Here is a 16,681-nt window from a genome sequence, read left to right as displayed (position 1 = left end):
GGGAACCATAATGTATATCATGCTATGCACCAGACCGGATGTATGTTTTCCTGTAAGCTTCCTTGGACGATTTCAACAGAATCCATCATCTTCCCATTGGCAATGTTTGAAGAGATTAGTTCGTTATTTGAAGGGAACTAAATCAAAATGTCTTGAATTCAAGCGGCACATTGAAGCAGAACCGTTGGTTGGGTTCGCGGATGCCGACTGGGCATCAGATACCATAGACAGGAAATCAGTTAGTGGTTACATATTCAAGGTTTTCGGGAACTTGGTGTCATGGTCAAGCAAAAAACAAACAACAGTTGCCACTTCCTCTAGCGAAGCCGAATATGTGGCCCTTAGTTCTGCGACATCTGAAGGAATATGGATCGCTGGAATTCTTGAAGATTTAAAAATAAAACAAGTACAAGAAGCCTTCGTCATATTTGAAGATAACCAGGGTTGCATAGGAATGTCCCGCAATTTGGAATCGAAGCGATCAAAACACATTGACATAAAACATCATTTTCTACGTGATCATATTGCAAGTGGGCGTTTGAAAATCGAGCATATAGCAACTCAACACCAACTGGCAGATATGTTTACGAAGCCTATGGATCGGAAGCGTCTAGAAGATCTGTGCTACCAACTTGGAATGGCCGATTGAGAGGGGGTATTAACACAGTAGCAATCGCCCAACTCTCGCACTGGTTGCTAACGCAGTTACCGATACTTGTTATTTTTTCCTAACATTCATTCCGTTACACAATCCCAACCTGTTAACACGTTATTAATAAAATCTCCACAAGTTCGTTTGTTACTCAACGTGTTTGTGTCTTCACTAGAAGTATCAGTCCCTCAAGAATTACTGTTTTCCCCAGTTTGCACTATCCTCAGAATCCTCCCGAGGTATTGGATGATATTGAGTTAATGAGGTTTTAGACATTTTCTATGGACAAATGTCTAGTTGATATTAGTCAAAGTCAGAATTGATGACGGATTGTTTTCAGGTCTAAGTCAGCCAATATCGAGTAAAATATTGGTATTGTAGATCCAGGCTTGAAATGTGTACCAGAATATTTTTTAATTATTCCTAGAGGAAATTCCTATAGGAGCTCCCAAAACAATTTCTGGTGCATTTTGTGGAGGAATTCCTGTAGGAAATTATAAAAGAGCTCCAAAAAGACTTTACAAATTAATTCTTTAAAAAAAAAATCCAATTCAATTCATGAAGGAAATAAAAAAAACTGAGGAAATTTTTGAAACCAATTCGTAAAGGAATTCCTAAAAGAATTTCCGAAGGAGTTTCCTGAATGCATTTTTAAGCAATTCCTAAAGGAATTTAGGAAGGAACTACAAATAGAATTTGCGAAGAAATTACTACATTTCGACAGAAATTCCTTCGGAAATTCCTTCAGGAGCTCCTTCCAGAATTCCTTCTGGAATTGTTCCATCTGGAATTTCTCCTGGATTTCCTTCGAAAATAGCCACAGGTAGTTGTTCTTTCGGAAAATGCTCCAGGAATTGCTGCAGAAATTTTTTCGGCTGTTCCCGGAGGGATTTCTTCAAAACATCTTCCAGAAATGAATTTAGTAATTAATTCAAAAATTCTTTTAGGAATTCCTTCGGAACTTATTTTAGAGATTATGTCAGTACTTCCACATCGAATTCTTTCTATAATTTTTTTCAAGAAAATCCTAAAACCACCGCACCGGAAATTCTTGCCAGAATCCCTTCGGAAACTCTTTGAGCAATTCTTTTAGAAATTAGGAATTTCTCAAAAAATCTAGAATAAAATTCAAAGAAACTCCTGGGTAATTTCTAAACGAATTTATAAGTGCTGGTTATGTTATGTGATGAGTATTGCCAAGAACTTATTGAAAATGTAGTCTAATGCGTGAATTGTTTGTGAATGGCAGGTAAAACTCGTCTTTATGTACAGGTTTTCCCAGTACTTTAGCAACTGCAGTAGAGCAGGGAATGATTAGCCTCCACTACCCTATATGACCGCATCCAACCACTCATCATAGTCCTCCAACCCAACACCAGAGGGACAGAAGCACTTTCATTAATAAGTCATTAAGGGGTAGCGTAATTGGCTCGATACTATGAGACGAGGTGACTGACCTGGAAAAGGAGGTCATGACCCTGGGATCCGGTCACTATTCCAAAGTATTTTGAAGCAAACGGATGTTACAAAGTTACCAAAGTTGGAAGTTGAAGAGTTGAGAAGAAAGTGTGTGGAACAAGAGAAGGCGTTGAGGACAACCCCACTGTTTTTGGGTTGAAAACCCCAAAAAAGCGACGTCATTCCCTAGTTCCGAATTCGGCCTAGTCAATCGGTCTTCTTATTGGTCGAGTTGCAATGAAGCAAGGAGCGAGGAAGATCCCCAAGCCACCCCGGCGATACCACTGGTAAGCCCGCAGCGAACAGAATTGCTCGCTTCCGGGTTGTCGGCCACAGAAAGAAGGATGGAAGAAGAGGAAGGAAAGAAATGGAGTGGTGCAGTGCTGCCAGGAAGAGGGGCTCTAAAGACAGGCCAACTAGCTTTAAGAGAGAGTGAAGACAGAAGTGAATAAAGTGTCGAAAGTGAAGCTCTGTGGGTTTTCCTGCATTTGATTGCGAGTGTTTCCTGCTCGCGAGTTGAGGGGAGCGTGCCGACCCTGAAGCCATTGGTTCAGGGAGTCTCAGCATAGCGCTGGGCATACTTACCCGATAATTACAAATTCCTGAAGGATTTTTAAATTGAGCTCCTGAAGGAACTTCCGATATTCTTAGATTTCTCCAAGAATTTCTTTGGGCATTGCTTCAAGATTTCCTTCAGAAATTCCCCAGGGAATCCCTTCGGAAATAAATCTAAAAATCATTTTTTAATTCCTCCTCAACATTTCTTCGAAAATTGAAAGAATGAATTTTAAGAATTACTTTAGAATCTACCTCAGGAGTTCCTTCGGACTTCAGAACTTTCCCTGGAATTCTTTCGGAAATTATTCGAATCATTTATTTTGAAATATATCCCCGAATTCATTTTAAACATTCTCCGGAAATACCTTCCGAAACTCCTTTTGAAATATCTACGGAAAATATTTTGGTAATTCTTTCAGATATTCTTTCGAAAATTCCTACCAATACCATTCGGAAAATCTTTCGTTTTTTTAGGAATTCCTTAGGGAATAGTTTGGAAATACCATTTGGAATTTGTTGGAAATCACTTTAGGAAATCTCTGAGTATTTCGTTGAAAATTCCATCAAAAATTCCTTCAAACATTCTGTCCTTCAAGAAAGTATTAAAAATTTTGGATAGTACATTCAACAAAATATTGGATAGAATTCAGGTATTTTGTATGGTTTTATTGAAGAAAAAAATGAAATCTCTGAATAAATATTAAAGGAATTTCCGATGAAAAAATCCTACATTTCCCCAGACTTTTATTCAGGAGCTGCTCTAGAAATTCCATCGGAAATAATAATAAATTTATAAAAATATGCGTGATATCAGAAAAATATTGGCGTGTATAATTAAATTTCAGTAAAAATATTCAATTTGGCGAGTCACGTGCCCTATCGTGCCCTAGTTTAAATCCACTAAATGAATTAATATTCAATCAAGCGGTGCAACGAGAAGCAAGCCTTGTGTTTCCAATGCCTCTTAGCCTCTTATTTCCTGTGTTTTATATAGAGATATAAAATGAAGAATTCAATTCTTCGGGTCATTTTCCTTAGTAACGAACAAGTTTGTAGGAATTGTTCACAAGAAAAGATGTTTCAGACTGCTAGCTGAGCCTTATATAAAAAAAATATTCGCTCATAAAGTACATGATACTACAACATTTAAATAGTGTAAAATAAGGATGATTACTCATGCTTCGATATAACGAACAATTCGATATAACGTACAAATTTGAAATCGATATGTACGTTATATCGAAGTTTACCTGTTACCTGTAGTGACTGCACTCCAACGCCATTTTTCTTGATGTTCTATATTCGAATCCCATGACGGTTCACACATTTTTGTAGTTACCGTGGGGGACCCAAATCTGTACAGCACCGAAATCCGTTCACTTCAGGAAATATGTAAATTATAGAGGATTTAAAGTAATTAGTTTACAAATAATTTATCTTATCCTGTTCACATACTTGACAGTAAGGTTTTAGGCCATTGAGATGGAAAGTAGGCTTTGAAATTAAAACAACCTAAATCAAAAACAAATCGTCACCAAACGCATAGTTTATGGCGCCATTATTAAGCGTGTAGTACATAATTTCATCAAAACTAAGTGCGGTTTTATTGCAAATTACGATTAATAAAGTAAGATAAGCGAAATACAAATCAAAGACATCGTTTATCAAGGTTCGTATTTAACTATTTACAGTGGTAGTTTAGTCAATTAGTATCCTACAGTTTATATATTTAGTTAAAAATAGTCATACGGATTTTGATCCTTTGGTTCGAAATCCTTCCACGGTGGATTTCGGTTCAAGAGGTGTTGCTTTAATTAATTATTTTATCATATTGTTTGTAATTTCTAATGTGTAAATGCGCAACACTTTGGAAGCAGAGGCCTTCGTGCTCCTGCATCAACGATAAACGGGTACCAGAGGTGAACCAGCCAAGAGCTGAAAGCCTCTTTAATAAAGAAAAAACGATAAACGTTTCATTCGCATTCATTTTCAAATTTCCAGACCCTTTTTCACATATCGAGGTGCTTGAGTGTACGGATTTCTATGCTCCACGGCACCTACCGTACTTACCGTTCGCCGGCCTTTATCTCTGTTGAATATTGTTTTCTCTATGCTTTCTCACGACATCCGCTCTAAGGGACCAGCCCACTATTTGCCGTATTTTATACGATACACAATATTTTCATCTTGTACACTTGGTACAGCTCGTGATTCATGCGCCTGCGCAATACACCATTTTCTAGTTTCTCACCAAGTACTGTACGTAGGACTTTTCGTTCATGTCCGCTTCATGTCCCTCCAAACGTTTTATATAGAGCACATTTCGTTTTCGACGGCATGCAGCGGGACCTAAATCGGATACATAATCCGCCGAAGGCTCTTTTCGCAACAGCACAGCAATACGTCTTTTCGCTTCACGGGAAACATCATAGTCACATGGCACATGTGTTCCAAAGTGTTGAAAACAATTTCATTGAACAATTTCAAACACACTACTTCGGCATCAATACCACTAGGTATACAGACCCAATTCTATTTTGACAACCTATTTTTTATTTGTAATTTTTTTTTCAAGATAAACGCCTAAATATCAAACCGACGAAAAAAAATGTAAAAAAAAAACATAAATGTTCCGAACGTGTTGCCAAAATTGAATGGGGTCTGTACCTCTATCTCTACCCGCAACCAAGTACATTGTCTTGGTAGAAATAATGGTAAAGCCCTTTGCCCTTTCCATCCTTAGTGGGACAAAGGCCTACACTACTGCCCTGCCATTGATTATGATGAGCAGGGATGGGAAAAATCAAATTTTCAAAAAATCGAGGGTGATGAACACTAACACGCGATCACACATTTAAATTACCAATTGATAAAAACTCGCCAGCGAATGCGAATAGTTTCAAAATCGTATCTTGATTTGAAGCATTTACCGTTACTTTTCGAACGCATTTTTCTTTCTACCACGAAACTACAACACCAAACAGAAGATACAACGAGACTGTGGACATTTAGCCAGTATTACATAGTAAGGTTTATATTTGAATGATAATTCTGTATTTATTATCGTTTGACACCATCATTTGAGAAGTTTTTTTGTGGTTAAAATTCAGTTTTATTTTGTCTTTTTATGTACAGTTATTTACAAATTGTTAGTTTATCGTTATCAAATCAATTTAAATCTAATTGGAACATTAAAGGTTCCCCCAAACACACGCGATGCGACAGTCGCGACGCGATTCTATCGTTTGGCGACAGCGATTCTGTCGCCGTTGGTATGGAAGCGTAAATAGAACATTGCTTGCAGCGACCCAACGATAGAATCGCGGCGACTAGTTGTCGCCGTCGCGGCGATGAAATCGCTTAGGTCTGGGGAGGCCTTAAAGCGTTTACATCAATTCTATCGTTACACTCGTTAACAAAGCCGATGTATTTCACAAACAAGCGGAGAATTTCCACTCGCGCAGCTCTTCCAATTCCTGGCAAAGCAGGTCTCGTGAGGTCCTCGAACGACAGTCGCCTCTAACCATTTGTGTAGCCGGCTAGCCTCTGCTGTAGGACCGTCCAGGCCGGGCCAACACGAGTGCAGCTACAAAACTTGTGAAGGAGCGTTTCAGGTTCCTGTATGTCACAGTGTTGACAGTACCCGTCCGCCACCCGTTGCATCACGTGAAGAAGCTTCCGATGTTCGATTTTCCCATTCATCAGCAGGCAAATTTTGGATCACTGCGATGAGGAAAGCTCTTTCATCCCAATATTTCACCACGCAGTCAGGATGCCAGATACATTTTTTATAAGTCTGTATCAATCTCAGCTAAATGTCTGTATTTGTCTGTATAGAGTTTAGAACACACAGGAATTAGACAATTATTATTGAAAAACAGTGCACTTTTGAAAACGTAGAATATCGACGTTACAATAATCAAAAAGTCATTGTAATACGTAGTCGAGTCAAGTACGACATACTAAAGACAAGTAAGCTTTGTGCTTTCTAACAAAATACTTTTGGCATCCTAACGGAATCTTTTAAGACTTCGGAGTCCCAAAAGGATATCGCTTATAAAGGTTCCACTCGGTATTCCAATAATATTCCTTTTGAAAGTCTAGAAGGAATCCGTTCGAAAGTAAAGTCCAAAATAATTTCATTCAGCAGCTCAACAAGGTTCCTTTAGAAAACCCAAAAGAACTCTGTTTTGGAAGCCTATAAGAATTTCGTTCAGAAATATAGAAGAATTCCTTTCAGAATTCCAAATAATTTCGTTTGGAAACCCATATTAATTTGGATTTACGAACCGATTTTTTTTCTGGTTTTCTGAACGGAGCTTATTTTTGTAGTTTTTCGTAGTTTCGTAATGATTTCAGTACAAAGTTCATCACTTAAAAAAGAACTGAACGGAGCTCTTCTTGGCTTTCGGAAAGAACTCTTCTGGGTTTTCTAAGCGATTCATTTTGCAGTTCCGAGCAAAATCCTTTCAAGGCTTCGATAGGAAATCGCCCAAGTATTCTAATGGGAATCCCTTGTTCAAAAGCAGAAAAAGATTCCGTTCAGAAGCCCAGAACGCTCCAATTGAAAGTCTAGACGTATTTCTTTGGAAATTCCAGAAGGATTTCGTTCGGAAGACCAAAAGTATTCCATTTTTTATTCAAGAAAGATTATGTTCAGAATCCCATCGGAATTCCGTTGGAAGATTACTTTCTAGCCCAAAAGAATTTCGTTCGAAAACTCAAAGGGATTTTTTTTTGTGTCTTTATTAAGAAGACTTTCAGTCCGAGGCTGGCTCGTCTCCGATGAACTCGAAGGGATTCCGTTAGTAAACCCAGGAGGATTACGTTCGAAAGTTCGCATAATTCTGTACAGAAATCCGTACGAACAGATGTCTTTTGGGCACCGTAATGGAATTCTTTTTGGGCTTTCGAAAGGGATCATTTTGGACTTTTGAATGGAATATTTTTAGGTTTCACAAAGGAATTAAAGAATCTATCCGTTTGAAATTCCAAAAGGATTATTTTTGAAACCCAAAAGGAATCCCGTTCAGAAGCCTAAAAGGCTCCGCTCGGAATTACAAAATGTTACCGTTTGGAAACTTTATAAAAATCCTTACGAAATCCCATAACAATTTTGTTTGGAAACCCAAAATGGCTTAATTGGATAGCCCAACAGGATTCTGTTTGGCCGCCCAAATTTTTCTAAAACTGAATGTCTGTAAAAGTCTGTAACTTTAATCAAAAGTATGATGTATGTATGCAAGACCAAATGTCTGTATCATGTCTGTATGTCTGGCATCCCTCTGGACTGTTCCGTTCCACCTTTGGCAGTTCGGTTTGCTGGACAAAGTGTCGGTGGATCTGATCGACGGAAGGGTTGTGTTGGATATGGTGGGAAATTGGGGATAAATTTGATAGGATTGATTTTAGGCCAGGATTGTCTATAGAAATTGCGGGGCAAGGAATTGCATGGAATAGATGGAATTTACAATAAGGAATGGAGTCGATCTATTTCAAGTGTCTATTTGGTGGCCAGACTACGCCAAAACATGCAAATTTAAGCCGCCGTGCTTCTTCTTGCGTATCAGCTGCAATTTTTTCACGTGAAAACTGCAATCATTATCGTTTGAGAATGATTCAGCACAACACTAACGATGAGGTCGATATCGTCCGCAAAGCCCAGGAGTATACACCCGATTCTGTTTTTACACGGACCTTTTAGGTCAAACTTCTTTTCCAGTGAAAATATCAGTTCGGCCGTGTATCTCTTTCGACAGTTTGTTCTATTCTGCCGTATGTCCATTTTGGTCGTAGGGGAACTGTTCCGTTTTCCATCTAACTGAACATATGTTCATCTCATCGCAAAACAAAGAAATACAGCACCAATTTCGTTGCTTTTTTATGCTAACATACGTGCTCACTGCTGAAAAAATCACAAAAATAAAAAATAAATCAAACTCCTTTTCATTGCTGTGTTTTTGATGGAAATGGGAACTATGAGATGAAGTGCCGAACCGTTCCTCTATGTCGGTTTCAGTCAAATGACATTTGCAGCCAAACCATATTCGACCTAATAACCGTTTTGGCCAAACTTTCAATTCGCCAACATGAGATTCGGCTAGATATGTGTTTCAATCAAGAGGTCGCACAGTGGCGAAAATCGTTTTTCAGCGCGTTTATGTAATAATAAATTTATTATACGATTTAGCCTAATGGTGTTTTCCAGATATTCCATCAGTAAGTTAGGAGGTATTCAGCTTAATGATCGATCCCCCTAAAAGTGAGATGAAAAAAATAATATAAGCATACAGGCATATGGAGACGCATGGTGCCTAGTTTCATAAACTCCTTGGAATTAAACTTTTTGTGCAAAAAACGGAATCCAGGTTTCAAAGTGAAAAAAATGAAATTACGACCTTGGCGTCTTCGACAAAGTTTTTCACGGGAAGCTTTACAACAAGTTTTGTGAAGACACGAAGCTTGTATGTTAAAAAATGGGTAATGATCATTAAGCTAAATACCTCTAAAGAAGCTCATCAACTTACTAATAAAATGCCTAGAAGACATTATTACGCTAAATCACATAATAAAGTAACTAGTATTAATTAAACGCGGTTTAGTCACTGTGGGTCGGGGTTCTGCAAAACCGCTCCAAGTGTCGTTTTGACTGACTTGTGCTCACTTGTCATAAGAGGAGTTCGTACTATGCCATTTAATTCTACTACATGACTTCAAGTGGTAAAATTAAATGTGATAGTATGAACTCGTCTTATAACAAGTGAATACATCGCACTGAAAGTAATCAAAATAATTAAAATAATAAGGCTAAATAATTTTCTTATCAAAATAACATCTACAAAAGGAAGACGGAACATATTTAATATTGTTGGATATCCTCATTTATGAGGTTGACGGATGTTTGATACGATTTGTGATGGATTGAGTCTGTTACACGAAAACTAGATTTGAAGATAAAAAATGGGCTAATTTTTCTATTGGCGCTAGGTGTGATTTGGCAGAATCCCGGCCAAGTGGTATTCGAACGGCTGTTTGTCGATTGACTTGATGTTATTTGGCCGAACAAGCCATTAGGTCGAAACCCACTTGGCCGAAAATGTAATTTGGCCGATATGGACATAAGGTCGAAAATCGTTCAGCCGAACTGGTCATTGGGCCGAAAAACCCGTTTTGACTAGAATTTGGATATGGAAATATGAAATACACATCCGGCCCAAAATATCATTCGGCCGAACTGGTCCTTTGTCCGAAAAAGTTGTTTGGCCAAATAGGTCTTTTGAACTCTCGAAATGTGCACATTGAGGATGACAAGCTAGTCCCGGCTTCATCTGTTGGTTCTCTGTGCAATTTTGCTTGTTCTGATCAATCACGGAGTAGCAACTACGAATTGTACGGTCATCATGCTCATGCTCATGCTCAAAAGTTGTTTGGCCAAATAGGTAATTTAACCGAAATGATTGTTTGACAGAAAGATTCATTCGGCCAAACGGGTCGACATTTTTGGAAGTATATTCGGCTAAATGGAAATTTATTATGGACAATACAAATCATTTCCCGTAGAAAGAACCTCTAAAGAACTTCCTTCAAAATTCCGTCAAAGATTGCGAAGAATACTCATTGGAAGTTTCGAATAGCTTTCCGTGGAAATTCTAAACCATTTCCTGTGAAAATTTTCCATGGAAATTCCAATACACTTCTAAACATTTTCTTGTAAATTCCAAAGAATTTCCCGTGAGAGCTTTAAAGTATTTCTCTTGGAAAATCCGAAAATTTCCAAATAAATGTTTTTGGAAAACTTGGAAGAATTGTTTGGAGAAGTGCATTAGATTTTTCCGGTGATCATTTTTCCCGTTAATCGCTAGAAAATATCCCAAAAAATCCAGATAAAAATAAAAAAAAAACTAACGCAATAAAAAAAAGCCACGCTGATTCACGATTTTTGGACTGGCGCACGCCTTTAATATGAGGATGCTAGACAATTCTTCATCCTCTAATCTGTATAATGTGATGGATCAGTTCTCGTGCTTAGAATGATAGGGGCGTAACTGCATTGATCGATTTTCGTCGATGTATTCTTTTTATAATTGTGGTGAATTGTGACAGTTTTCCGAAGATTTTATTGTTTGGAGTGATAAAGGTTGATTGCATCTTGTTCCAGAATCAACAATCACGCTTGTATCTGGTGAAAAAATTGAGTTATTAACAAAATATAAAATCAATTAGGAGAAATCGATCAATACAGTTACGTATCAAAGATTCTAAGAGTTGTATCATGGTCTGTAAGCAATTTCTTTTCTTGTCTTTGCGCATGGCGAGTACTGGAGCAATCTTATCCCACGCGTCATTGACAGTCGCGTAAAACCTCCGCATATTATTTCTATCCATGTGCTCCTGCACTTCAGCTATCACTGCTTCAGACATACAATACTATAAACATTTACGGAGTACAAAATATCGCTTTCCTCTATTCAATCACTTTTCTTACTTGATACCCAATGACAGACGGTGTGCTGGTAAACATCGAGTGCAAAGCCTGGGCACGTAACATCCATCACGACCGAGCTGACCGAAGAGGGTCCGTCCACTTCGAGCTGATGGTTGACTAAGAAACGCGGCCATCGTCCCTAGTAGCAGCTGGCAAGAGCAAAGCAGGCCGAAGAAGATGAGTCTAAGTGCAGGCGAGAGAACAACTACCAGAAAGAACAAACAAGATGAATACCGAACAAGATCAACAATAACAAGAATACTGCGATCAACAACAGCAGCGAACAAACGAGGCGAAATTAAAATAAAAAGAAAACATAAAAAGTGAAAAAAAAATCAGTATGTTAAAACAATTAATGTTCAATAAGCAAAGCTTGAGAAAATAAAAGATACGAGAGAAAATGGGCATTCTCTGAAGATGGATAAACATCGGAATGATAAGAAATGCGAACTATAAAAAAACAACAAATTTAGGTGCGATCTTTAATTAATTTAAAATATAATTAACAAATACAACAAACTAGAAGTTAATTATATAAAATTATATGCGCGAAACATCATCTCGTCTAGGAACAAAACAATGAAAAACCCAACAAAAACCATGTACAGCTCTTAATGGTATACTCATACAAATATCGCGAACCGAAGCCGAACATACAACAAGCATTACAAAAGAACAAATTCCGAAAGGCAGTGAACAAGTTAGCCAAGTTCGATGCGATACGGGGAAGAGCGATTTGGAAGGGCGATGTCTGTTACTTAGATACTTGACTGATATGCAAGAGAGACAAAAAATCAGAGGGGCGGGATCGAAGAAGCTGAGCGACGAATATTCTTCTAGATAAGGTTAAGAAAAGAGTAAGTGGCACATTTGAAGGGGGTGTGATCATATTTTAAATGTAACTTGAAAACACTGAATCAGTTCGTTTTCGAATGTCGAACTGTGTGTACAAAGAGAACATTAAATGGGAAATAGAACAAATGAAAACAAATGTAATTTTTGAAGCGCAGCGGGAAGTTATTTTTTTGAGTGTAAATCGATACTACCTAAACAAACACAATGTGAAGCTTTTTATAGAGGTTTAACAAAATTACACATACACAGACTTAGAAGAGTATCGATATATTTGTGGGTTTGATTAAATTCAAAAGCCAATCTTGTTCCGTTTAATCGATTTTAAAGTTTAATGCGTTGACATAAGTGGTTTATTAAGAATTGAAAGCTATGCAGTATGAGAAGAATAAGAAAATCACAAACACAACTGCGCGTAATATCAATAAAAAACGAATAGGAAACGGCAATAAAATAAAAACTCTATTGGCTTTTTTTTCAAAATGGTAAAATTGATTTTGACCCAAAATTGTGTAAGTGATTTCTTGCTCTAATCAAACCATTCGAATCCTCACAAGTGACCATCTAATATAATGCAGTCTAATATATTTAAAATCACATTAGCCGAACGAAATAGTTTACGCAGCGAGAAATCACCTACTCAAAATTCAAGGTCAAAATTAATATCACCCTTTTGAAAAAAAAAAAAAATCATAGAAATATTATGCCATGGAATCAGAAGGAAATAGTTGGAGTGAAATCATCTGGACGAAAAACAAGTTTACGGGCCTCTTTCTATTCTTACACTCACTGCCCAACAAAGAAATAATAAAATAATAAAAATCATGAATTGCCCAAAGTAAAAACAAGTTTACTACTATACCACGAAGCGTTGCAGATGATATAGCCCACAGTAACGACATCAATAAAATAATTAAAGAAGAAACATAAGGAAATCCGAACAAAGAAAGTATAATTTGATGTAATTAATAGCTGACTAAAGAAACAAAAAAAAACAACCCGCAACATAAGTCGTAAACAATTAAATTTGATAATGTAATTAGGGATTTCGCCACTTAACACTAAACAAATAATTAAACTTGATAACTCGTTTGCCTGTCAAAGTTGTGCCCTCGCGAGGGCACAGTCGATCAAAGTGACTGCGCAAATGGCGCCAGAGTCCGCCATCTTTGACAGACGAACGTCATGCTTCTGTTTCCAGTTCCACACCGGGATTAACGACGGCACTAAATTTATACACACCATTATATGGTGACCCGAATAGCCGAAACGAATGCATAAAATAACCAAAAAAGTAACAACCAACCAGTGGAAACAAGAGTACTTCAATTGCAAATAAAAAAAAAAACACTGAGAAACAAACAAAAAACGGAAAACGTTGTTGAAAGTATTATTAATGATTATTATTGGGGAAAAATTGATAGAAAACTGATGAAATCAAACTTTAAAAATTGAGTCTCTTATAAATGAAAAAGTCACCTAACAAAAAAAATTAGCTGAACTAAATGCGTCGAGATGAAACCAAAAGCGACAAACTGCAGAGTAACGGCTGATTCTTGAATGTTACTGATAGTGCGCTTTAGAAAAAAATTTCAATGTGCTAACCTCTTTTCGGTTCGAATTTTATTAGTATAAAAGATGTGTTTCCTTAATTTCTGTTATCGTCCCCCATATCAAGATCTGCATCGTTATTTATTTTTTAGTGATAAATTATTTATTTAGTTTTCGCAACAAACGAGTATTTTAGACGAGTTGAGTTTATGATTTGAACCTGTTCATTTATCGATTGCGCACTGTGTTCATGTAATGAAAAATCAAGGTGGAAACCAAGTTATTGAAGTTGATAAATACTGTTTTAGTGAAGATAGATTATTTGTAACAGATGAATAAGTAGTCTAATAAGTAAAATAGAAAACACACACATACGGCAGATGGTGAATTAAAGCGAGGGAATGCTATGCTAAACAGAAGCATTCATGCCTTTTCGAGCTTTGAAGTTTGTAGATTTTAATAAATTTAGTTGACATTTTTAGAATGACCCAAATAAATTATCGAAATAAGTGACAGCTTTATTTAAGCCATGTTTAGTTGTTTGAACTTCTACGTTTAGGAAGCCATTTTAGTAGGAAACCGCTACGATTACTACAGGAGCTATGTAAAATTGATTGTGAATAGGATTTTAGATTTCTTTCCCGATATTTCGATAATTACCATCTAAAGTGAGACGATCGAGTTGAAATAGCTGTAAGCCGTAATTCAAAAAGCGTATACAAAAATACCAACATCAACTCGAGTGCAGTAACACACTAATTGTTAGATTTAAAAAAAAAACTATCGCAGGCAAAGATACACCTACAATTAAAGCTCCCGTGAAGAATAGATAAAAAAGCTACAGCTGTTACAACTTACTAGAAACTAATACAAATAAGTCGCAAATGGATCAGAGATAGAGCTGAAACCATCTTTCTAGTTTAACTGTCAAATCGCAGCGTAGCGTCGCTTTTGAGCAAATCACGACATGCGAGAGAAAAAATGGCATTTAAATGAGTTCTCAACACGAGCAAAACAATAGATTCATTCACTTACAACAACATCCAAAAGCTCTATTCAAAACACCCACCACTAACACATACCAAAACACACACACACGATTACAGCTAAACGTAAAATTAATAATGGAAGTTATGAATAAAAAGTAATAAAATGAACAAAAATAAACAACAATGTAAATCTACTATATCTTTTTAATGAATGATTATTGAAATAAAAACTGAGAATCTGTAGAGACGAACCCCGTTGGTTTGACTAACACATTTTCACGTTGTCCTAGTTTTCAAAAGCCTCCCTGTTTTTGAACCCGTTCACCGGCTTACTGATTAGAGTCATAAAAAAAATAATTCGTCAACATCAGTTTGATCTAAAGAAAATTGTTAAGCACTTTTATCAGAATGACCCTTCAGTCTTCGCTTATCAGTCGTCCCGGTCGTGTGTATGGGTCGGGTGCTGGGGTCTTCCACGCTGTGCTACCAGGCATGTACAAACAGCTTAAGAATGTTATCTGCTCTGATGATGACTTACCTAACAGCCTACGATTATCAATTGGCCCCCACGATCAATCCTTCTGCACTGACGTTCCTTCTGTCCTACAGCCCTGGTCTCCACCTCACTCACGTTTGAGCAAAATCCAGTATCTCGATCTCTTCACTTCTGCGGCGCACAACACTTAGCAATATGGGAGTTCCGAAGCCCCCCATCACAGTCCAGACCATCCAGCCAGCGCTCATCAATCGTCCCAGTCCTGTGTAAGGGTCAGGCGTTGGGGACTTCCAGCCTGTGTTGTCAGGCAAGTACAATCAAACAGCGAACTCTATTTGCTCTGATGACTTACTTGCTCGTAGCCCAGACAAATCTACTGTGGTCCCGCTCCCAAATACAGCTGTTCATCAAATCCTAGTTTATTATCAAAATGTGAAAGGATTACGGACGAAGATTGATCAGTTTTTCGTCGCAGTAATAAATCAGGAAAGATCGCAAAGATCGTGGTCCAAGTATTTCAGGTAAAACTCGTGGAGGCTGTGTACTGTACTGTAAAAGAAAAACTTAGATCGTCTCAATGCATCAATGTCGTCGACTCTGATGTCGAACATATGTGCGTTGATGTTGACTGTAGAGTAGAGTGGGGCAAGAGTACGCACTTAGTTTTCAATCGATCATGTGGTCCTTATGAAGCAAGCTTCTGCATGTCAAATCAATGTCGATGATTCATACAAGGATGTTATCGATCTTTTAGTTATTTGCGTTCGATCATTTAGTAGTTTGTCAATAACTCATTCCAGAATATGAATTTCAAAATGTGTTGTATGGTGGACTTCTAGTGCGAAGGTTTATCTACAATTCTGCCTAATGATTCGTTGTTAGAATTCAACTCGAAGTTATAGCGCTAGTAACAGTAACTTAAACTAAATGATTGGAATGTTGTTATCATTTAGTCTAAGTTACTGAAACTATAGCTATAACTCCGTTATTAGTTGAACTATAGACAACTATAAATGGCCTGCATATAGACAACATCACGTTCTCCCAAAACACCTCGAACTTTGTAACGTTTTCACTTGGTGGACCACAAATTAGGGACAACAAAATATCCAACGACACGAATCTAGATTGATTCCGTTGCCAAAAGTTTTGCTTTAGCGCCAATCAGGCCGAAACCTGATGCAAAACCTCACTTTCTCAAATGGTTGCCCGGTTTTAGCTCTGCGGCTAGTCGTGGAATCGCACAGCAATTAATAGGAAATCAATCAAAATTCAAAAACAAATAACACAATCTCACTCATTTTAAAACTATTTACTAAAAAAATACCAATCAAATCCATTTTGATACACTACACTAAGTCTTCAAAAAACGGCCGTATCGGGAATTTTGACTTACCCTAAAGTTCTTCTTAACTTACTCACGCGCAATTACAAAAAATAGCATCATTACTGAAGTGTGCACACTTATTACTCTTCGGCCAAAGCCACACCAATTCCCACGTAGCTGCTGGGTCACTGGTTGGAAACGCCTGTTGGTTGGAGGCAGCACGAAGCTCCGACAAACCGTTGGTGCTGTTGTAAAAAGGAGCGATCACTCAATGATAACAACTATTATCAATTCACTGCTTACGTCGGTTGTA

General features: G+C 37.5%; 1 protein-coding gene across 4 annotated transcripts in view; it reads left to right on the top strand.

The window, feature by feature from the left end:
• Window positions 1-14,796, top strand: part of LOC134212501 (sodium/potassium-transporting ATPase subunit beta-2) — an 84,612-nt gene extending 69,816 nt beyond the window's left edge. For all 4 annotated transcript variants that reach the window (XM_062690438.1, XM_062690437.1, XM_062690434.1 and 1 more), the window contains exon 8: window positions 11,171-14,796. In XM_062690438.1, the coding sequence (XP_062546422.1) occupies window positions 11,171-11,274 (104 nt within the window). In that variant the 3' untranslated portion in view covers window positions 11,275-14,796. The remainder of the gene's footprint in view (window positions 1-11,170) is intronic.
• Window positions 14,797-16,681: the final 1,885 nt, after the last annotated feature.

The sequence above is a fragment of the Armigeres subalbatus genome, chromosome 2, assembly GCF_024139115.2.
Source record: "Armigeres subalbatus isolate Guangzhou_Male chromosome 2, GZ_Asu_2, whole genome shotgun sequence".
In the NCBI taxonomy this organism is placed as follows: Eukaryota; Metazoa; Arthropoda; class Insecta; order Diptera; family Culicidae; genus Armigeres; species Armigeres subalbatus.
This window is presented reverse-complemented; position numbering and strand designations above follow the sequence as displayed.